This window comes from Paroedura picta, chromosome 10 (genome assembly GCF_049243985.1).
Source record: "Paroedura picta isolate Pp20150507F chromosome 10, Ppicta_v3.0, whole genome shotgun sequence".
Classification (NCBI taxonomy): Eukaryota; Metazoa; Chordata; class Lepidosauria; order Squamata; family Gekkonidae; genus Paroedura; species Paroedura picta.
In genome coordinates, this window is record NC_135378.1 from 81602685 (window position 1) to 81626327 (window position 23643).

At 48.9% G+C, this 23643-nt stretch overlaps 1 protein-coding gene across 3 annotated transcripts in view; it reads left to right on the forward strand.

Annotated features, from left to right (window-relative positions):
• The window catches only part of CCDC158 (coiled-coil domain containing 158), a 36303-nt gene that overhangs the window by 5652 nt on the left and 7008 nt on the right, over positions 1-23643 (forward strand). For all 3 annotated transcript variants that reach the window (XM_077301122.1, XM_077301123.1, XM_077301124.1), the window contains exons 3-19: positions 302-338; positions 1198-1319; positions 2791-3029; positions 4675-4784; positions 6176-6503; positions 7107-7183; positions 8456-8566; positions 9883-9997; positions 11172-11291; positions 12292-12489; positions 14840-15322; positions 16183-16372; positions 16812-16964; positions 18393-18505; positions 19995-20153; positions 20735-20827; positions 22288-22410. In XM_077301122.1, the coding sequence (XP_077157237.1) occupies positions 313-338; positions 1198-1319; positions 2791-3029; positions 4675-4784; positions 6176-6503; positions 7107-7183; positions 8456-8566; positions 9883-9997; positions 11172-11291; positions 12292-12489; positions 14840-15322; positions 16183-16372; positions 16812-16964; positions 18393-18505; positions 19995-20153; positions 20735-20827; positions 22288-22410 (2760 nt within the window). In that variant the 5' untranslated portion in view covers positions 302-312. The remainder of the gene's footprint in view (positions 1-301; positions 339-1197; positions 1320-2790; positions 3030-4674; positions 4785-6175; positions 6504-7106; positions 7184-8455; positions 8567-9882; positions 9998-11171; positions 11292-12291; positions 12490-14839; positions 15323-16182; positions 16373-16811; positions 16965-18392; positions 18506-19994; positions 20154-20734; positions 20828-22287; positions 22411-23643) is intronic.

Sequence of the window (23643 nt, forward strand, 5' to 3'; positions counted from 1 at the left end):
AGATGGTGGAGTCTTCTTCGTTGGAAGTTTTTAGGAGGAGATTTGGATGAGCACCTGTCAGGAGGGTGTGGTTTTTAAGAGCCTGAGAAGAGGCAGGGGCTGGACTGGATGGTCCCTTGTGATCTCTTCTAACACTGTGTGACCCTGATACATTTAAAAAAAGATCTTAGTACATATTCAGTAACACCAAATTTAACGAATGTGAATGTAACATAAGTACAATCTGGCCGTACCTGTAACAGCCTTGTTTCGTTCCTCACACACCTTTTGTGGCATTTATTTCTAATTCCTGTTTTTGCAGATTGTGCCAAAATGAGTAAGAATATTCAAGAGCTAAGGTAGGACATGCTTTTATGCCAATTATAGAAATTTCAGCAACACTGCATCAGACATTCTGACCATAGAAATGTCTACAACAGGGGTAGTCAAACTGCGGCCCTCCAGATGTCCGTGGACTACAATTCCCAGGAGCCCCTGCCAGCATTCGCTGGCAGGGGCTCCTGGGAATTGTAGTCCACGGACATCTGGAGGGCCGCAGTTTGACTACCCCTGGTCTACAAGGTGTGATTTTTACAAAATCAATTCAGTATCAGGCAAATATTATTTTCCACCTCTTATTATTTCTGCTTACAAGCAAATTATTTTTCACTAGTAATTTCTCTTTTGACAAACAATGCTGTGGAAGAGTCAGCACACGTATATTAGCTATATGTGGTAACATTTTTTCATACATCTTTTTAGCTTGTACTACACAATGTTTGTTAATTTATGTACCATGATGGAATTCACACTGATTGTAATTTTTCTGTGATTTTTTGCACATGGGAAACAACCACTGATGAAAGGTCTACTTTGAATTTTTCTGTGATTTTTTGCACATGGGAAACAACCACCGATGAAAGGTCTACTTTGAAAACGGAACAAAATCTAGAGTCCGTTCTGGTTGTTTCATTTATCATTAATAGATAATAGAGATTGTGTAAATATATTGTTAGCTGATTTTGATAGCCTGGGACAGGTTCTCTCTTTTTCTGTTAGGATATTTATTCAGAACCGCCTGTTTTTTTGTGTTGTAGTTGTACTACACAACTGGCAGTACTATCGGAATGAAAACATTAGGCTTATACAGTGTATGACTGTGTGGGAACAAGTAGTTGATGCAGAGCAATCTTCATGTGTGTGCCTTGGATTACACAGGGAAGCCCTGGAAAGACAAACCAAAGAGACCCTGAAACTCCAGGAAGAAGCAACCAGGTTCTCTTTGGACTCCATTCCGCGTCGAGAAGGGAGTTCTTCCCCGTCCAACATGACAAATTCAAGTATGTGCTTTTGAACGTACCCCAAAATTAATCAGCCTCAGAGAATGGGTCATTACCCAGAGCTGGTGGTTCTCTTCACAATAGCTGCAAGCTATTGTTAAAGTTTTGCTGAATGGATGGTTGGGGGATCAGAAAGAGGCAAAGTGAGTTTGGATGCTGCTTTGGACTAGCTGCCATCCCACAGTGTTCAGTTTTCTGTCTGTAAATGTACCCTCTCCTGAAGGGCTGTTGTGCGACAAAAAGATTGTTAAAGCTTGCTACAAACTTCAAAGTGGCCTACAAATTAGTTTAGAGATTCCCAGTCAGAGGTCCATGGGAGAGCTCCAGAGGGAGTCCACAGCATTTCCCATTCTGCCTGATGGATTCAGCCACAAACTAGTGAACGAACCACTTCCGTTGCTCCCCCTCCTGAGCGTCAGTTCTTTTGTGGTTTCTGTGCCTGGGAGAGGTGCCCTGAGTCACCGAGGAGAGAGCGGAATAGAAATTTTAAAAAATAAATGCACAACGAACAACGTGAAGCGGCTTTGGGTTTCCATTGAGAAAAGAATTAAATACTTATTTGTTTTTGTTATTACCTATTTATACCTCCCTTCCAAAAACCTCAGGATGGTTTATATCGTGGTAAAAACAGCGCAATTTCAAAGTCTGTTAAAATATCGCCATAATGTCACGCGAGAATCTAAAATCGATAAATAATTAAAATCACTCTTTCTTATTTCCCGTCCCTTGTTTGTTCGTTTATTTATTTATTTTATTTAGAGTTTTATGCCGCCCTTCCCTACGGCTCTGGGTGGTTTACGTAAAGCATATAGAACATTTACATAGAACAATATCAATATAATAGTAAAAATATAACAGATATCAATATAACAAATAACAATAACATATCAGCTATAACAGCATTTCAACAAACAACTTTGAAGAAGAAGAGTTGGTTTTTATATGCCGCTTTCCCCTACCCGAAGGAGGCTCAAAGCGGCTTACAGTCGCCTTCCCTTCCTCTCCCCACAACAGACACCCTGTGAGGTGGGTGAGGCTGAGAGAGCCCTGATATCACTGCCCGGTCAGAACAGTTTTATCAGTGCCGTGGCGAGCCCAAGGTCACCCAGCTGGCTGCATGTGGGGGAGTGCAGAATCGAACCCGGCATGCCAGATTAGAAGTCCGCACTCCTAACCACTATACCAAACTGACAAGCCCTTGGTAGGTTCGACCTCTCAGTCGGAGTGGGGGGGGGACACCTATAGATGTTTTGAGTCAGTTGGCCTTGTTGCTCAGGAGCGGCCCTTATTCCTCAATAGTTGGGGAGTGGGCCAGTGCTAAACTAGATGTTTAGGAATAGTTTAGGTGTTGCAGATGTAGATAAATATACAAATAAATTAATACATTGATTGGCATGGCTATGCAAGAAGACCCCTGCGTCTGCCAGAGCTCTTCTTGGGGTCGCCTTGAAATCCTGTCCTGTTTTATTAGATGCTTCTACTTCGTTTATGGGCAGCCCGAAGCAACGGACTTCAGGTATACCCCGCGCCTTTCCGGAGGCCACCTACAGCTCCAGCGCACCCAGCAGCCCCACCAAGAACTTGTACTCCAAATACAGCGATGTTGGGAGCCCAAGGCGGAGCGGCAGCAGCTGTGGGAAAGAGCATATTGAGAACATCTTGGAAGAATATTCTCAGCAAGTCAGAGATCTGCAGAAGAAGTTAAGCGAAGTGAGTGTCATGCCGTGGGTCGGTGGAAGAGCCTCTGCTTTGCATGCAGAAGGGTCCAGGTCTAATCCCCGGCATCTCTAAGGCGTTTTTTTGTAAGGATCAAGTAACAGGTGAGGCGAAAGGCCTTTGCCTGAGACTCTGGCAAGCTGCTTCCCGTCTCAGTAAGTAATACTGACTTTGATAAACCCGGAGGCAGTTTCCTATAAAGTAGGGTTGTGTGCTTCAGCGTGGTTTGGCTGCCTCGGTGATCACCGAAGCCCGAAGTGGCCCACAGTGCAGAGAGGAGGGGCGGTGGCAGTGCACCAGCCGTCGGCTGCACCGCCACCCCCCCACCATGGCGCTGGCCTTCTACGTGCCGCTTTGGGCTTCGGTGATCGTCAAGGCAACCAAATGGTGCTGAAGCGCACAACCCTAGTGTAACATATGAAATAGTAGTTTAAACTCCTTTATTAGGGTTCCCATAGGGTTAACCCTATAACAAGTGTCCAGACCTCTCAGGGTCTTTTTGAGAGACCTGAACTCTTGATTGGGCCAGATTTTAGGGTGATTGTAAGCTGTGACTTCCTCGGGTGTAACGTATGTTGATTGTTATTTTAACTGTCATGAAAGGATGTTGTTTGATTAGATTAGATTAGAAGATTTATCAGACTCCCCTCCCTAAATTGGCTCAGGGTGGTGTCCAGCACATTCAACTTCTCCATAAATATAAAAATATGAGTAGGTTTTCTCAACAGGGGGTTTGTAAAGCCCTGCGGTTTTTCAGTGACCCTGGGTGGGACTTAATGTTTTTTATATTTTTTAAAATATATGCCAAGCCCCCAAAGGTCAGTGATGGACTGGAGGGGGTGGAAAGGGGAGGGGCTCTGGTCATGAAATTCCTTGCTGGTCATGTCACATTACACGTGGTAGCCACTGGTGTCCAGAGAGGTGAGAACTATCATTTTAACAAACATTTCTAGCGATTGTGGGGGGGGGGGTCACCTACGAGTCACCTGTTTCTCCAAAGAGATGCGAACGGGCTACAAACAGCTGAGCTGTCTGCCAGCCCTTTGACTGCCTGATCGCCACGGCAAGCAGGAGGTGAGCGGACCCTGCTGCTGGTCATGCATCCCTGCCATTTGCAGGGATCTCCTCATAGGGGCTTGTCTAAGGTGACCAGATTGTCCCACTTTTGGAGGGATATCTGGGGGCACCTGGCAATCTGTACTTATGTTGAAATTAAAAAGATATATATTACAGTACTATTTTTGCGTTCTATGCGTTCTATCAGTGGTCCCCAACCCCCGGACCGGGGACCGGTACCAGTCCGTAGATCACCTTTGGTGCTCTCCAGTGGCCGCCATGGCTGGGGCTCCCCCTCAGTGTGGCACTGCGCAGCTGCTGCTGGCAGCGCCCCCCAGCGAACGGCGGCAAGTCAGGGGCTCCGGTGGGAAAGCAAGTGGAACAGGGGCCCAGGCGGTGACAAGCATTGACCGGTCCCCGGTGATAAAAAGGTGGGGGAACACTGCGTTCTATGAAACTTTTTGTTGCTCCATATAGACCAACCCCCCCCCCCGGTCAATGGTGTCCCCCTTTACCAATGTCAAAATCTGGTCACCTTAGGCTTGCCGCCTAGTGATGGGTGTCTCTACTTCATCTCCTGCAGGCTACAGAGCTGCACGAGCAACAGAAGTTCACTTTGAGGCAGACGGTCATTGAATTGCAGACAAGCCTTCGGGAGATACAGCGGGAGAAAGACTCCATTCATGACCTCAGGTGAGAGTTCTTACCTGAGAGGCAACAAAGTTCCTAAGCCCCTCGTTCTTCACTGCTGAACTGGGAGGGTGGACCGATGGGACAGCCGTGCACAACTGAGCGCAGATTCGCTACTTTCCAGATGAAGTTGTTTTATGGCTCCCTTGCTTCCCAGGGGGGCTGTTATGGAGATCTGGATTCACATCTCCAGACTACAAAGTTCAGTTATGAGAAGACAAAACAGGCTTTCTCAACAGGGGATTGGGGTCCACCAGTGGGAGAATGGGGTTGCAAAAATTCAGGTTGGGAAACTCCTGAAGATTTAGGGGTTGAGCCTGGGGAGGACAAGGGCCTCGGGGGGGGGGGGGCGATGCCACAGAGTCCCCCCTCCAAAGCAGCCCTTTTCTCCAGGGGAACTGATCCCTGTAGTCTTTAGGTAAGCTGTAATTCCAGGGGATCTCCAGGCCCCACCTGGAGGGTAGCATTTCTAGGGTCTTCTCCATCATGGCCCCAAAGCTCTGGCACTCTGTCTCCAGGGGGCTTTGTCTGTCCCCTTCTGTCATTGTCAGTCTGCCATCAGGTGGAGACTTTTTGGTGCATTTGCCATTCCTTCTGATCCCTCTTTCCTGAGCAGTGTTTGAATTGCTGTTTTTATGTGTTTCGAATGTGATTTGTTTTAGTGGTGTGGTGCTGGGTTTTCTATTTATTTGTTTGTTTATTTTGAAATTTGTATACCACGCCTCTTGGTTAGTTACCTGTCTTGGGTTGGTTTGCCTAAAACAATGATTCATCAATAAAACCAGATTGAAAGTTGTCTAAAACCACACTTTAACCCTGTTGGAATGAGCCTCTTGTGGCGCAGAGTGGTAAGGCAGCCGTCTGAAAGCTTTGCCCAGTAGGCTGGGAGTTCAATCCCAGCAGCCGGCTCAAGGTTGACTCAGCCTTCCATCCTTCTGAGGTCGGTCAAATGAGTACCCAGCTTGCTGGGGGGTAAACGGTAATGACTGGGGAAGGCACTGGCAAACCACCCTGTATTGAGTCTGCCATGAAAACGCTGGAGAGCGTTACCCCAAGGGTCAGACATGACTCGGTGCTTGCACAGAGGATACCTTTACCTTTACTAACCCTGTTGGAACAATCTTGAATTTCTGCCTGTTAGAAGGGGAAGAGAGGGAAAGAAGAGGGCAGGAGGAAGGCCTGGGATTTGCTGCAGATGTTATCTAGCTGTATTACTAGATGTTGATATTAACGGTTTTAAAAATGATTTTATCATACACGTTCTGAATTGCTGACTGCCTTGGTGGCCCTTGGGAGACCAGAAAGGCAGGGTGGCAGTTCTGTAAACAGAAATAATTAAATGGACAAAACACAGTTGCAGAGTTTCCACGAGACTCTCTTTTCCTGGTAAACAGGCGAAAAGAATCCCAGACTTCAGAAGATGTCTGCGCTCAGCTGCGGTCTACAATCAAAGACCTGGAAACGGCCAATCACCTTCAGGAGGAGATGCTGAGGGAAGCCAATAACCAGACGGAGCATCTGAGGACCATGGTGCTGGCCCACGAGGAAGTGCTCCAGGAACTCCGGGATATCCTGGCGGATTATGAGCAGAGCTCCGGCAGGAAAGTCCGCGAACACGAGAGCCCTTCCAGTATGCACATCCGGAGCCTGCCTCCCGCGTTCATTAAAGTCCTGCAAGATCTCGAAGCGGAGGCCATGCATGCCAAAGCAGCCGTCGCCCCAGTGAGTACCTTTCAGCTAATTTCAAGCCCAGCATGCTTTGCGAGAGGACAAGAGTTGCCGCCCCCTCCCACCACCAACTCAGTAGGCCAGCAGCGGGGAAATAAGTTAAAAAAATCACAGTTATATCAATGGTGGGTCATCCTTTCCAGGGAGAATGCAGCAGTGACGTCCCGCTGCTCTAGAAAACTTTTAAAAACCACAGAGCGGCGTGACCTCCCTTCTGGGTTCACCCTGGAAATGACATCCTGCAGGTGGCATGAAGCCACCCCCGAGGTATCCTTACCTACCAGTCTGCTGCCGGGTACTAACTGGTGTCTAGCAACCCTAATAAGGGCAGAGGTTTCTCAGTAGTGGGTCGGGGGGATTACCCAGGGTCGGATTCCACCAACAACAGTCCCGGCCAAGATACCCAGAAGCCTTTGCTGGTCCAAACAAGCTGTGACCTACGACCTTAGCTGTTACTCATTATGGTGTTTGTGTCCAGGTTCCGTAAATGGGCCATGGAGTCATCTTCACTTTGAGCAACCAGTTCTCTTGGTGGTATTTTAATGTAAACCGTACTTGCCTGCCGGTCTGTAAATTGTAATATTTTGTTAACCACAGCTGGAAGAACAGCTGGAAGTGATGAAGAAAGAGTCAGAGTCCAAAACTCAACTTCTGCTTCAGCAGCATCAAGAGAGGTACGATGTCTTGTTTTCTCACTTAAAAGAATTGGGTGCATTTCTTAAAGAATGCCTATGTTCCCCCCCCCTCCTTGTTTGCCAGAAATAGTCTATATCAGTTAAATCCTTTAATTGACACCACACACGCAGGGACACACGTTCTCTCAGATTAACCTACCTGTCCAGTTTGGTCATCTTCAAAGGCAGAAATGTCGAATTCATGGATGACAAGGGCTGGGTCTGACATAAATACAACTTTGTCGGGCTGGGCTGCGTGTGCCATAAAATGTCATGCCAGGTGCCAGAGATATAAACATTATAAAGGATAGCAGCTAGTAAGCTCCAAGTTGGTGTGTCTTTATGGCAAGGTCCCATGAGTGAGGGAGGGTGGTAGAGGAAAACCCACATGAGCAGACTGAATAGCAACTATTTCAGTGATGGGCAGTTGCTCCTGCCAGCAACGCTGTGAGCCTGGGCCCCAGAGTAAAACCCCTAAGTGGTGGGTGTTGCAAGCTCCCCCTAGCTCTCATGCCACTATGGAAGGGGACTGGGAAGAGAAGTTGAAATAACCCCTAGCTGTGAAAGTGGGGATGCAGAGGCCCAAGGCACAGCAGGACCCAGGTCAAGGAAAGATTGCAAAGCTTGAGATGCTTGTGAAGCAACAGCCACTTCTGGCAAAGGCCACAAGGTGATCCATGAATGTGGCGATGCTGGGGGTACAAGCCAGAGATCACCAGCAAGCTGTGCCACTTCAAAGGCTAAACAGATCATTGGGGGTGGGGGCGAGTCACCACGCATGCAAGGCCACGCACAAGGCAAAGGCCATGTATAACTGGAGGTTGCTGTATACATCTCCCCATAAGGGAGAAGTTGTCTACAGCTGAAAGCTGCTGGGGTGGTTCATGCGGAAGGAGGCCCAGCCACTGAGTTGCATGTTTGGGGCAGTACTAGGCCCTCAATGTGTGAAAGAAGCTGTCAAAGAACACCCTTCCCCCTGTGGGCCAAACACAGCTGGGGTGAATATGGCATCAGCGTTGGCCACCAGCGGGTCCCAAGAGAGGTACAGTGTTGTAACATTGCTGGAGGTACAGTGTTGTAACATTGAAGCGACCACTAGGGGGAGTAAAACGCTGGCCGAAAAGGAGAACTACTCGAACCAATAGGGGCACACCAGTGAGAAAAAAACAGGAGAGTGTAGAAGAGTCCCTTGCCGTGGGGGGTTCCTGACTTCTGCTTCCACTGACGGTTGATGTTCTCCTGTTCTTTCTCCCTGCTCTGAAAAAAAAACAGCCTTGAAAGACTGATCAGCGAACACGAAATGGAAATGGAGATAATGAGCGAAAAAACGAGCGCTTCCCAGAACCACGCGTCCAACATCCAAAGCCAGATGGAAATCATTCAGTAGGTCTCATAGGAGCGCTGCTCCAGGAGTCTCACGCAAACTGCTCCTCCCATCTTCTCGGTCAATAATGGTTTAAACAAGGCTCCGGGTTTGTTAAACCCCTTGGGGTTTGTTTGTTTTTTATAAATACCATGTGGAATGAGAAATAAGCAATGAATGCTGCATGGGAAGGGCCATTACGCCACAGCCTAGCATCTGCTTTGCATGCATAAGGCCCCTGGTTCAATCCCAGGCATTTGCAGGGAGAGTAAGGGAAGGCAATTGTCAGACGCTTTGAGCCTGCTCGCACAGGACTTCCCCAAACCAGAGCTGGCAACCCTAGTTTTAGAGAGCTAAACAAGACCTGGACTAGACCCATGGACAACTGCACGACTTTAAGGAGGTTTAAAAACACCTCTCAAGCAATGCAGGGGACGGGGGGTGCACCACCCCGCCTGTTTTTTCAAGTGGTGAAATTTATTTATTTTTTATATTTATATACCACCCTCCCCTGAGGCTTAGGGTGGTTCACATAAAACAAAGAAACGATCCATGGAACTTAGTTTTCATAATGATTTCCATACAACACAAATAATATGAACAGAAATGACCATTTCCACACACAGAGGCCTGTTTCCACGCTTGAAAAGGTGAGTGTGTGTGAGATAACAACAGCATCCCAGCTGACCATTTGGAGGAGGGCAGAATGCTGTTCCCATTGGCTGCAGAGGAAAAGACACGCAGTAATGGGCTTAAACTACAACGATATAGGCTAGATATCAGGAAAAACTTTTTCACAGTCAGAGTAGTTCAGCAGTTGGAATAGGCTGCCTAAGGAGGTGGTGAGCTCCCCCTCACTGGCAGTCTTCAAGCAAAGGTTGGATGCACACTTTCCTTGGATGCTTTAGGATGCTTTGGGCTGATCCTGTGTTGAGCAGGGGGTTGGACTAGATGGCCTGCATGGCCCCTTCCAACTCTAGGATTCTATGATTCTAATGTCATTTTGCAGCATCCATATGTTGTACACCATCTTGGGCCTGCTTGCAGGGTAGGGCGATCTAAACGTTAAACTATATAAAATAAAAAATGTTACAGTTGATATCCAGACGACAGAGATCACAGTTCCCCAGGAGTAAACCACTGCTTTGGAGGAGGGACTCTCTGGCACTGAACCCCACCGAAGTCCCCCCTTGCCCTCCTCAGGCTCCACCCCCAAAATCACCAGTTATTTCCCAACCCAGACTGACAACCCTCCGTGTGACTGAGCTCTGTGCTACCCTTCTGTTTTTCTGATAGGGTGCTCATTGTGTTTTCCTTCCATTCTTTCCTCCCGTAGAGAGCAAGCAAGGAACCAGAGTTCTCTGTACATGCGGCAGATCGGTCAGCTGGAAGACACCGTTTCCCAGCTGCATTCGGAGCTTCGAGAAACAAGGAGAATGTCTGAAGACAAGGTAAGTGCAGAAAATTCTGGCAAACGCTGGCAGGGGCTCATGGGAATTGTAGTCCATGGACATCTGGAGGACCACAGGTTGACTACCCCTGACCTAAGCCCTCAGTGCCCTTGGATGTTTGGCTCTTGTTCAGGCATAGAAGGACCTTTTAAACATTTTGTTGCTGTTGTTAATTTCTATCCCACCCCTCCCCATATGGGCTCGGGGCAGTTCACAGCACTAAAGCCACACAGCACAGTAAAATAGAACAATAATAAAAAACACAATAAAATACAGTACTAAAACACACTCAAGAGCCCCATCCCCGCCCCCCTCACCATCTTATTTCCCTAATATCGCTGCTGCAGAGTAATTACACCTTGTGATATTAATATTGGACCCCCATAAATTTGGATATTATGCAGCCAATTTGAGACAAACGCTGGTAGGGTCTCATGGGAATTGTAGTCCATGGACATCTGGAGGACCACAGGTTGACTACCTCTGACTTAGACAGTTGCTGCATGTCAGATGGGCCTCCCTGCTGCTCCCAGTAAGTCTTCTTCTCTCCCCTCCAGCTCCTGAATATTTAGCTGCCTTTCCCCAACCCTTCTCAGACATAATTCTGATGTTACAAAGGCTCAAAAATGTGTGTGGGTTTATTTGAGAAATAAATAAGTACATAAATAAAGCTATGATTCTCAGAAGACAGAGAAGACCGTGTTCATATTTGTTTTGGGATCGAGTTCTTTTTTTTTGGGGGGGGTGCGTGCTGCTTTAGAAACTGAGCCATAAGATTCACAAAGCCCAGCTCTTCCCAATAAGACGCTGACAAGACCCTAAACAGTTCCACAGGGCCTGCAAAGGGGAGCTCCTCTGCCAGGCATTTGGTTGAGGTCGACCCGAACCACCGCTTCCAATTGGCCCCCAAGCCCCCCCCCCCACTACGACTGACACTAATCGACCTTACCCACTGGGTCCCAGTAAGAGTTGAGCTGAGGCTCTTGCAATTTCTATTTTCTAATGTTATTGTTATGATCATGTTATTACTGTTATCACCTGTTACCATATGTTATCTGTATCTTTTCCTGCTTCCTATAAACTGCCCTGAGCCCCTTGGAGAGGGCAGTATATAAATATAATAATAAATAAATAAACCCAGCTTTCTTTTTCAATTCCTGTCTTTACCCACAAGATTGAGGACCTGGAAAAGCAGCTGCTCCTGGTTCATTCCGAGATGTCCGAAGCTCAGAGCGAAAGGGACCAGATCAGCCAGGAAAGTGGAAATCTGGACGACCAGGTTCAGCAGCTGGTGGTAGGGAACAGCGAGAAAGAATAGTCGATACGCATAAGTCGCTTTCAGTTCTCCCCACCCCCAAGAATAATTTACCACCAACGAGTACAACATCCTTGTAATGCGGGCCAGTCTCCTTATTGCAGATAAGGGACTCAGTGTCAGGAGGCCCCCTTTGGGCTCCCTTCCATGACCTTTCTAAGATGCTCTTGACCAAAGTCCCAGGAACCTCTATGGAGAGTTCTCCAGGGTTTCTCTCATAACACACACTATGCGTTCACATGTTCACATGGCTACATAGGGGTAGTCAAACTGCGGCCCTCCAGATGTCCATGGACTACAATTCCCATGAGCGTTTGCTGGCAGGGGCTCATGGGATTTGTAGCCCATGGACATCTGGAGGGCCGCAGTTTCATTTTGTACCTAGAGGTGTTATTTGCAGCCTGTATTTTCCTTTGACGATAAGACCTGTTCTCTTTGAACAGAATAATATATTGTTGTAGGGGGGCATTTCTCTCTCTAAAGTGTCTAAGGTCTTCGTCTGAGGCAGGGGTGGCCAAACTGTGGCTCTCCAGAGGTCCACGGACTACATTTACATGCCAGCAGGGGCTCATGATAAATGTAGTCTATGGACCTCTGGAGAGCCACACCTTGGCCACCCCTGGTCTAAAGCATCGCAGGGCTTTCCAGTGATGCTGCATTCCTGTAAGTTAGGGGGTCCCAAAGTGGGCAGTACGCCCCCTCCTGGGGGGGCAGTGGAAGGATCCAGGGGGTTGTGAGGAATCTGGGGTCAGTAGGGGGTCAGTGAGGAAATTTGGGGCAGTAGGGGTGGTGGTGAGGGATCTTGGGACAGTAGGGGGGGCAGCTGCGGTTTCCTAGCGAGACGTTCCAAGGTGGTTTCCCATTGCCTGCCTCTGGATAAGAAAGACCCTGGACTTTGTTGAGAACGGCTGGTCTAGCTGCGACCGTTGCCTCCTTCCGGCGACTTCCCCCCCTCGCAATGAGTCTGTGTTGCACACAGAGCGAGCTGCACAGGAAAGACACGGAGCTGAAGCTGGAGAAAGAGCAGAACAAGCGGCTGTGGGATCGGGACACAGGCAGCAGCATCACCATCGACCATTTGCGGAGGGAACTGGACAGCAAGAACATGGAGCTGCAGCGCTTGGAGTCCATCGTCAGTTCCGTGAAGATGGAGTACCAGGAGCAAATGGAACGCCAGGTCAGGAAAGGCGGAGGAAGCCAAGAGCAATAGGAAGGTCACCGATAGGAAACGTGCATCCTACTGCTTCTGCAAAATGCTAGGAGTCAGATCAGAGCTCCCCCACAACTGAACCTTGGAGACATAGGTCATCTCCAAAACTGAGCAGTTAATTGTGCTCAGAGGCGCTCAACCCATAGGTCTTAATGAAGGAAGGGCATATGAGGGGGCTGTCTCGCTGGATGTGGTCCTAGTAAAAAGCTATAAGTGACATAAGGTAACTCTAGGAATCGGTGGTGACTCTGTGGTTTTACCACTTTCTGCCAATTCCTAGAGCTACCCTATGTCGCTGGCTGGTTTTTACCAGAATTGAATTAGCGCCGTCTGTGATGCTGCTTTTTAAACATAAAATTCTCCCCTTCCACAACTCGGAGAGGTGCAAGGCAACAGAAGCCTGGGGCAAGGAATAAAGTCTAGGGACAATTTCTCCACATAATGTCCACCTCTGTGCCATGCACATTCCAGAAGGTATCTTGGAAGTACATCAATGAGCATTCTGCTGTTATTCCACCCATGACCTGCAGGAGGCAGTATTGCTGTACAGTTCAGGTCTGGGAGCTCCATAATAACTGTGAAATTCAAGGCCTTTGGCTGGTTTTGATAAATACAGCAAACAACCAAAAAGGGAAACAAAAACCCAACCTGGCAAGACAAGTTGGAAACCTAAAGTTGGCCTGCAAAAAAATTGTTTTAGTTTAAAATCCAAATATTCATATTTGGATTAATTATAATTCGTTATAATTATGTGCACATAATAAAAGTTTAAAAACACTGATAAAATCTCAGTTGTACATCAACATCAATACATGGAACATATAAGGATCAAAACCCAGACGTGTTTTGACCCCTAAGAGGTCTTCCACTGTAGTCCAGTAAATGTACTTGTACAGTAGAGAAATATATAATATTAGGGCTTATTAGGTGGTAAAAAAATCTAGACATTTATTTATTTGTTTGTTTATTTATTATATTTATATACCGCCCTCCCCGAAGGCTCAGGGCGGTTTACATAGGAACAAAGAACAATACATAAAACAGTCTATAAACAAGTTTATGATGCTCTAGTCTAACTGACATATTGTATATAAGAATGCCCAATACGGAACCCACATTGTGAAATATTGTTCAAAAGCCGCTACTTTCCGTGTTGCCTGGCTCTCATTCAAAGTGCATTCTCAGGTGTTCAGCAGAAGAATGTGGCCAGTGCAAGGGAGGGGGGGAAATGCAGCACCTGTCGTTTTGTTGAGGGATGGGACCATTTCTGACTGCCATAAGTCTGAACAAATGCTTGGGGAAAGGGCCGTGAGCTGTAGCACCTGCCGAACCCTGTCTGCACGGCTTGAGCTGAAGACGACAGAGTTGTCCCATGCGCAGTGGCTGTGTGAATCCGGCTGGGGTGACCCCGGCACCTAGAGGCAAATCTCACAAGGATGTGCCATGATGGATTCATTGTTGAAGATTAGTCAGCATTCAAGAGGTGCTGGGATTGCCCTTCCTATTGGGTAGCTTAGTCCTGGTCACCAGTTTCCAAGGTGAACAGACAGTCTGGCTCTTGCCTTGAAAATCCTATGGGGTTGCTCTAAGTCAGCAGCCAGTTTCCTATATAAATGGTTGCTACTTCCTTGACTCTGTCTTAATGTGTTGCAGTTCTGGTTCATCTTCCACCTTCTTGTGCAGGGCCACAAGGGGGACTGTGCTTGCACTGGCCAGTCGTCGGATATTTTCATTCTAGCTGAGAACCCCCTTTTTGAGTTGATGCATGCACGGGATTCCTGCCCAACACGTCACATGCTCTGTTAACAGGCACTCCCTTCCATAGACTAATAGAGTTGGAAGGGACCTCCTGGGTCATCGAGTCCAACCCCCTGCACTATGCAGGACACTCACAACCCTCTCGCTCATCCACTGTCACCTGCCACCCCCTTGAGCCTTCCCAGAATCAACCTCTCCGTCAGTTGGCTCTCCAGCCTCTGTTTAAAAAATTCCCAAAGATGGGGAACCCACCATCTCCCGAGGAAGCCTGTTCCGCTGAGGAACCGCTCTGGCTGTCAGGAACTTCTTCCGGATGTTTAGATGCAATTACCTTTGCATTAATTCCCAGTACTAGCCACCTGGCATCACTAGTGAGCACGCTTATGCAGCTTTTAACTGTTTAGGCAGTTTAACAACAGCCCTTCATGGCTGACTTCACCAAATTACTTGCTGATTGCAATTCCAACAGAAGTTCTCTGCCCCGGCTTGATAGGCCAAATATCAACCTACCCCTGATAGTAGTGTGGAAACAATTGGCAAACAATAGCTTCCTTTCCAGATGTCTGCATTCCAAGAGAAGAACGAAAGCCTAGAGAAGCTGGCCAGCATGAGTGCTCAGCAAGAGTCCACCAAGGATATGCTCCGGAAAGTCGTCGAGGAGCTGACGGAGAAGAAGATCAGCCTGGAGTCGGCAGAGAGGCAGGTGGCCGACCTGACGGCGTGCGTACAAGAGAAAGAGAGGACGATTGAGCTGACCAACAGAGAAATCCAGAAGCTCCGGGGACGGGTGGACAGCCGGCTGCATGAGCTGGAGCAGATGAAGGCCGAAGGGGATCAGCTGCGGAGCGCACAGGCCGACTGCGAGGCCTTCCGGCTGCAGGTGAAAGAGAAGGAGAAGGTCATCGAGATCTTGCGGAAGCAAATCGACAACATGACTCAGATCGTGAGCCAGCACGGCCGGTCAGCCGGCGCCATGGAGATGGAGAAATCTCAGCTTCTGAAAGAAATCAGTGAGAAGAAGCAGGAGTTCCAAGAACTTAAGGTTGGCATGCTTTTGGTCTCTCTCCCTTGACCTTCCTTTTGGGGGAAGGGGGTCGGACATTCCCAGAAATTCTGAAGCTACGGGGGGGAAAGACAAGATTTGGGGAGGGGGATTTAAATATATGTAATATGTACTTCTCTTGTCAAAGCCAGACCTCTCTTACCGATCAAGCAGCATCAAGTCCATTGCTGATAACTTAGTATATATAATTGGTCTGTTTGATATAAGAACAAAAGATCATTCATGTGGGATCAGGCCAATGGCCCATCTAGCCCAGTACTCTATATCAGGTTAGTCAACCTGTGGTCCTCCAGATGTCCATGGACTACAATTCCCATGAGCCCCCTGCCAGCATTTGCTGGCAGGGGGATCATGGGAATTGTAGTCCATGGACATCTGGGGGACCACAGGTTGACTAACCTGATATAGAGTACTGGGCTGGATGGGCCATTGGCCTGATCATAGAGTTGGAAGGGGCCAGTTTGGTGTAGTGGTTAGGAGTGCGGACTTCTAATCTGGCATGACAGGTTCGATTCTGCACTCCCCCACATTCAACCAGCTGGGTGACCTTGGGCTCGCCACAGCACTGATAAAACTGTTCTGACCGAGCAGTGATATCAGGGCTCTCTCAGCCTCACCCACCCCACAGGGTGTCTGTTGTGGGGAGAGGAATGGGAAGGCGACTGTAAGCCGCTGCCCAGTCAGAACAGTTTTATCAGTGCCGTGGCGAGCCCAAGGTCACCCAGCTGGTTGCATGTGGGGGAGCGCAGAATCAAACCTGGCATGCCAGATTAGAAGTCCATACTCCTAACCACTGCACCAAACCACGACACCAAACAAGGATGGGTTTGCTTCCGTAGCTCGCTCAGGACAAGAAAGACAGCCGGATTCACGAACTCGAGGCCAGCCTGAGTGAGATGGAGCTGGAGAAAGTGAAACTGATGAACCTCAACGCAGAGAGGCTTCGAACCGTCAAGGAGATGATGCTGGAACGGGAGGAGCTGGTGAACAAAGTGAAATCTAGTCGACTTGAGCTGGCTGCGATTGCAGGTAAAGCACATCCAATCGGGTGTTCCCCTTCTTTGTTCTCGTGTTATTTACTGTCTTTATGGTCTTGGGATGCCGGGCACTGGCCCAACGTCCCCAGGAATTAATTAATCTATCTGTCTGTCCATCCGTCCGCCTACCTACCTGCCTACCTACCTGTCTACCTACCTGTCTGTCAATCCATCGATCTCTGCTCCTCTCTCTTAAAGGCCTTCCTCGGCCTGCTGAATGCTCCCGATGCCTAATGCCCAATCTCACGTGCCTTCTTGGCCATTTCCCCTCTTGCCCATCTCCAATTCTGGCTCGCTCCCGGTACCGCCCTGTCCGGCCGCTCGGCCCCCAACCGGGCTATGACAGATGCGTCTTGACGGCGTGCCGCTTCTCCCAGGAGCACATTCGGCCCGCAGCGCAGTGACCCGGTTCTCTCTCCGATGCCTTGCAGAGGAATCCGACATCGTGAAGAACGACTACCGGCTGAAAAGCGAAGATCTGGAGACGGCCGTCGCCAAGCTGCGCATGCAGCTCAAATCGGCTCAGATCGAGCTGGAGCAGACCAGGGCCACGCTGAAGACCATGGAAGGCTCCGACGGCCACGGTAACCCCGGGAGCATTAAGATCTGGTTTGGTTTGCAAGAAGGGAAGGAGAGGAACGTAGGCAATTTGGTTTCACCGTTCTTTTTGATTCTGGCTTTCTAACCCTGAAAAAGGAGCCTCTTGTGGCGCAGAGTGGTAAGGCAGCAGACATGCAGTCTGAACCTCTGCCCATGAGGCTGGGAGTTCAATCCCAGCAGCCGGCTCAAGGTTGACTCAGCCTTCCATCCTTCCAAGGTCGGTAAAATGAGTACCCAGCTTGCTGGGGGGCAAACGGTAATGACTGGGGAAGGCACTGGCAAACCACCCCGTATTGAGTCTGCCATGAAAACGCTGGAGGGTGTCACCCCAAGGGTCAGACATGACCCGGTGCTTGCACAGGGGATACCTTTACCTTTTTAACCCTGAATTAGAGGTCTAATCCTGAACACGCACGAAACCGTAAAGAATGCAGCTAGTGGGAATTTTAAAAATTCAATTTATTCTCCATGAATATAACAAGATAAATAAGAATGGAACTGTTTATCAAATGTAAGTCCCCTTCTCCATGGCTGCTAAAAAGTTCTTGTTTGTGTGTCACTATCTTTTGTGCATGCATGAAAGCACAAGAAGGGGACTTGGGTTCCGGACCCGAAGCAAAACATCATCAGGACCTCCTCTTCACCCGCTAGTAGTGGGAGGGGGGGGAGTTGAGCTGCCATTCTTGCCATGCCAGTAATATCGTAGAATCATAGAATCATAGAGTTGGAAGGGGCCATGCAGGCCATCTAGTCCAACCCCCTGCTCAACGCAGGATCAGCCCTAAGCATCCTAAAGCATCCAAGAAAAGTGTGTATCCAACCTTTGCTTGAAGACTGCCAGTGAGGGGGAGCTCACCACCTCCTTAGGCAGCCTGTTCCACTGCTGAACTACTCTGACTGTGAAAACTTTTTCCTGATATCTAGCCTATATCGTTGTACTTGAAGTTTAAACCCATTACTGCATGTCCTCTCCTCTGCAGCCAGCAGAAACAGCATCCTGCCCTCCTACAAGTGACAACCTTTCAAATACTTAAAGAGGGCTATCATGTCCTCTTTAATCATGTCCTCTTTTATCATGTCCTCATATTGGCAGCATTATTGTTTTAACGGGGTTTTAATGGGGATTTTGGGATATTGTAACCCGCCACGAGCCGCAAGGGAGTGGCGGGATATAAATCTAATAATAATAATAATAAAAAAAATAATAAAGAAACTGACGCACACTAGAGCTGCCAGCTCTTGCTGGCAGGGGGTCATGGCAATTGTAGTCCACAGTTTGGCCACCCCTGTGACAGCTCATGTCACGTAAGTCTTGCTGACCCTCAAGCCCAGCCATGACCTGCAAAGGGTTTCTCAAGATCCTAACCAAAACGGAGGTGCCGCTAACGCTTTGGGAATCGTGTCTTTTACAGCCATGAAGGTTGCCATGGGGATGCAGAAGCAGATCACAGCCAAGCGAGGACAGATCGATGCTTTGCAGAGCAAGATCAAGTTCTTGGAGGAAGCCATGACCAACGCGACGAAGGTCAAGACAGCTGAAGGGCCTAACCTAGCTCCTTCCCACATAGACCCAGGGCTGGCCAAACGGCGGTCTTCAGAGGCCCATGGACTACAGCAGAGGTAGTCAACCTGTGGTCCTCCAGATGTCCATGGACTACAATTCCCATGAGCCCCTGCCAGCAAGGCTCATGGGAATTGTAGTCCATGGACATCTGGAGGACCACAGGTTGACTACCCCTGGAGCCCCCACACGCTGAAGGGGGCTCATGGGAATTGTAGTTCATGGACCTCTGGAGAGCCGCAGTTTGGTCATTCCTGAGGGTTGGCTCCAGTTTGGCCAGGGGAGGGGGGAGGTCAACATCCACGCAGCATCTCCCTCTAATTGCCCCCTATCTGTGTCTTCCCCCTGCTTCGCCCCAGTCTTTTCCAAACTGGGTTTGACACCGTTCTTAGGGAAACGCTGCAGTCAGAGTGCTGGCGAGGCGCATATTTCCTGGAGGCCGCTGTCGTCCGGTTCCCCCACCCCCATTGTTACAGTGCCATACTGATACAGCAGGTTCCTTTTTTAAAAAAATAAAGCCCCCAAATCCGGCTGGTGGAGTGGGAGATAATGGCCATGGAGGAGGCTGTCTGGGAAAACATGGGTGGAACATGTCACATGGCTGATCTGTGAGTAAATGTGTCCACATTTGCAATGACCACGAGAGGACTGTGGAGAACAGTCGCCCTGTGGAAGCAGCCTTCATTATTAAGCTTGCCCTAACAGCATGGCAGGGGCACTTTGAGGCCAGGGACCACCAGCTGGTTGGTATTCGAAGAATGGAACAATCTTGGGAGGGGGAGCGGTGGTTATAGATCAGTGGTTCTCAACCTGGGGGTCGAGCAACCCTTTTGGGGTCGAGCAACCCTTTTGCAGGGGTTGTGGCAAGGCGAGCTGCTTGGCGGGGGGGCGCCATCTACACAACAGCCTTGCGGGTTAGATCGAGATAGAGCGTTCGTCTGTCTGGAGCAGCAGGAAATAGCGAGATCGGCATGGTGGGACAAGAGGTAGAACTGAACTGAGAAACCCCCAAAAAGAACCAATTTATGAACAATCATGAACTATGGATCTTCACGCCATGGGTCAGTTTCGGTTTAACTCCTGTGAAAGAACCCTTGCATAATTTTATGGTTGGGGGTCACCACAACATGAGGAACCGTAGTAAAGGGTCGCGGCATTAGGAAGGTTGAGAGCCACTGTTCTAGATAGAGAGGCCGTCTCTGAGATACGCAGGACCCAGATGTCGGATGGCCTTATGGACAAGTACCAGTACCTTAAACCTGACCCAGAACTCAACTGGGAGCCAGCGTAGCTGTTGGAGCACATGTCAAATATGTGCTCTCCAAGGTATTCCTCTTGATTCACCGGTCAAAAATTGCACGTTTCACCTTGGCCCAGAGTTTGTCTCACGTTCAAGTTATTTGCAGATTCTCTGCCGATTCACGTTTGGCACTTTCCACCTTGGCCTCCACAGGAGAAGCATTACCTGAAAGAAGAGAGGAACAAGCTGAGTCAGGAGCTGAGCTGCCTGGCCTCTTTGAACAACAAAATGATGGGGGAGCTGGAGATCTTGCGGTCCCAAGAAAAGCGCATGAAGGAGAAACTGGCGACCATGGAGGCGGCCCTCGATAAGGTCATCTGTCTGTCTGTCTTTCCGTTTCTTTCTGGGCCCGGCCCTATCCTCAGACAGGTCATTTGCACAAGGGAAAGGGCTCGAGTGATTTTTAAAAACCACTAAATCCTCAGTGTGTCCCCCGCAGGCAGGACAGTGCTTGGGCAGGCAGACCTGCGAGGTGGAGGCTCAGTGGTGTAGTGGTTAAGAGCAGCGGCTTCTAATCTGCCGAGCCAGGTTTGATTCCTCACTCCTCCACATGCAGCCAGTTGGATGACCTTGGGCTTGTCACAGCCCTGATAGTGCTGTTCTCTTAGACTTTAGGTCAACGGTAGTCAACCTGTGGTCCTCCAGATGCTCATGGACTATAATTCCCATGAGTCCCTGCCAGCAAATGCTGGCAGGGGCTCATGGGAATTGTAGTCCATGGACATCTGGAGGGCCACAGGTTGACTACCCCTGCTCTGGGTTTCCTGGAAGTCCATTGGTTTCCCATAAGCTTCATCGCCTTTCACTGTGGAGCTCTCTACATCTCAAAAACATTGCTGCTGCAACTTAACCCTGTTGCAAAGTTTAATCATCTCAACTTTCCTTCCATGCAGGCATCTATGCAGTTTGCAGAATGCCAGTGCATCATGCAGCGGCAGGAGCAGGAGTTGATGCGCTGCAAACTTCAGCATGCTTTGGATGTCAAGGTAGGTCTTCTGCTCCACCCAAGTGGGCTCAGAGCACTAAGAGATGCTGTCATGGCTGGACCTTGGGGCGGAGGTCCAGGATCACGGAAACTCAGGCTGAATCCCTACTTGGCCCTAGGAACTTGATGGGTGATCATGGCCATTCATGCTCTCTGTGCCTGGCCTACCTCCCAAGGTTGTTGTGAAGATTAAAACAGAGGAGAGGAGACAGATGCAACTTGTTTTGGTCCCCATTAGGGAGAAAGCTAGAACATAAATAAAATAAATTGTGCAAATGATGCTTGATCCTTCGTTTTCAGTTCTTCTTTCTAAGGAGCTCAGGGTGACCGACACATCAGTCTCTCCCATTTTATCCTCACAGCACCTTTAGGAGTAACCCCCAGCAACTCTTGCTGGCCAATTATAGCAGTGATCCCAACAAAACTATTTTTAGGTGAGTAGATAAGATAGGTAGGTAGATGGGGAGGTAGATAGAATCATAGAATCATAGAGTTGGAAGGGGCCATACAGGCCATCTAGTCCAACCCCCTGCTCAACGCAGGATCAGCCCAAAGCATCCTAAAGCATCCAAGAAAAGTGTGTATCCAACCTTTGCTTGAACACTGCCAGTGAGGGGGAGCTCACCACCTCCTTAGGCAGCCTATTCCACTGCTGAACTAAGGTAGGTAGAAAATAAAGCGTAAAGCCTGATATATCACTGGAAGGCAAAATCACGAAACTCCGGCTCATTTACTTTGGCCATATCATGCGATCCAACTCATTGGAGAGAGCAATTATGCTAAGACTGGGGAAGGGAAACCAGGCTGGCCAAGAATACAGTGGTTAGACACAATCAAAATGGACACCGGCCGGAGCATTATTCAGCTCAAAAAAGCGGGGCAAGATCAGAAGACATGGAGAGAGCTGAGCCGTAGGATCACCAAGAGTCAGTCACGACTGAATGGCTGGAAAATAGGTAATAGGTAGGCAGGTGGATAGATAGATAATAGGTAGGTGGGTGGGTAGGCTGGTAGGTAGATTAATAGGTAAGTAGATAACAGACAGGCTTTAATGTTTCAATCTACAACAAGTAGAGGAGTTGTTTTTTATAATCTGCATTTCACTACCCAAAGGAGTCTCAGAGTGTCTTACGATCACCTTCCCTTCCTCTTCGCCCAACAGGCACCCTGTGAGGTAGGTGGGGAAGAGAGAGCTCAGTCCGAACAGCACTACCAGAACTGTGACTAGCCCAAGGCCACCCACCTGGTTGCATGTGGAGGAGCGGGGAATCAAACCTGGCTCGCCAGATTAGAAGCTGCCACTATTAACTACTACACCCAGCTGGGTGGTATCGTTGATCCCATCTCTCCCTGGCTACCTTCCATTCAGGATTTATTTATTTATTTTTATTGTAGCCTCAGACTTAAAAAAAACAAAACAGCAATCTTCTTCCTTCAGCTCACCAGTTCCTTCTTCCACAGGAGCTGCAGGGGCCCGGCTATAAACTGGGCTCTTCTTGCATGAAGATGCGCCACTCGACATTGCCTGCCTCCCACCCGTGCAGCGCTCCGGCCTCCCAGGCCTTTGCCGGCCACATGAATCTTGTAAGTCTCTCCCTCGGGAGGTGCTTGGGACAGCAAACAACCCTAAAGGGTGTCCATCAAGGGCCACCAAGTTGCAGCCGACGTGTGGCGACCCCCATAGGACTGTCGGAATAAGAGAAGAAACAGGCGTGCCGGCACCTGCCTCTGCATACCAAACCTGGGCTTCTCCCATCCCAGTGGGAACTTGGCTTTCAAGGCCTGACGAGATCAGGCCAGCACGTTAGGCAGCTGGTATTCTGAATTTAGCTGTCATGAGAGTGTATATCGTATTACTGGAATGTGGGTACATGTGACCTATTTGATTCAAGGCACAGAATCCTAGAAGCATAGAGTGGGAAGAGCACAGACAGGCCATCTAGTCCAACCCCCTGCTCAATGCGGTATCAGCCTAAAGCAGTGGTTCTCAGCCTGGGGGTCGGGACCCCTTTTGGGGGTCGAACGACCCTTTCACAGGGGTCACTGCAGGGCAAGCAGCTTGGTGGGGAGGGGTGCCATGCACACAACAGCCTTGTGAAGATAGCATGAGATAGAGCGTTCGTCTGTCTGGAGCAGCGGAAAAGAGCGAGATTGGCATGGTGGGACAAGAGGGAGAACTGAACTGAGAAACCCCGGAAAAAAATCCAATTGATATACAATCATGAACCATGGATCTTCATGCCATTGGTCAGTTTCGGTTTAATTTCTGTGAAAGAACCCTTGCATAATTCTATGGTTGGGGGTCACCACAACCTGAGGAACTGTATTAAAGGGTCACGGCATTAGGAAGGTTGAGAACCACTGGCCTAAAGCATCAAATATCGAGGGTTATATCCACTTCTGGATATTGCAGGGGAAAGGCAGGGTCACTCCGGATCAATCATGCATGTGGCGGCAGGAAAATTTAAAGCGCCCAAATTCAAAATGGAAATTGAATTCAGTGTCCATGGGGGTGTCGACGGGAGGGATTCATTTGAATTCAGTGTAGACGGGAGGGATTCATTTGAACTGGGAGTGGATCAAAAGCTCTGTGCAGACGACACCCAGGTGACAGCCTTAACCCCTGGCGAGCCACTGCCAGTCTGAAGAGACAACGCTGACTTTGATGGACCAAGGGTCTGCTGTGGGATCAGGCAGCCTCAAGTGTTTGTAAGCAAGAGTCATGTGTTTCCTGCAGACCTCAGCTTAATTCTTACGTGTGTAGTGGAGGGGGGGGGGAGTCCAAAACAAGTGTTTCTAACTCATCTCCTGATGCCA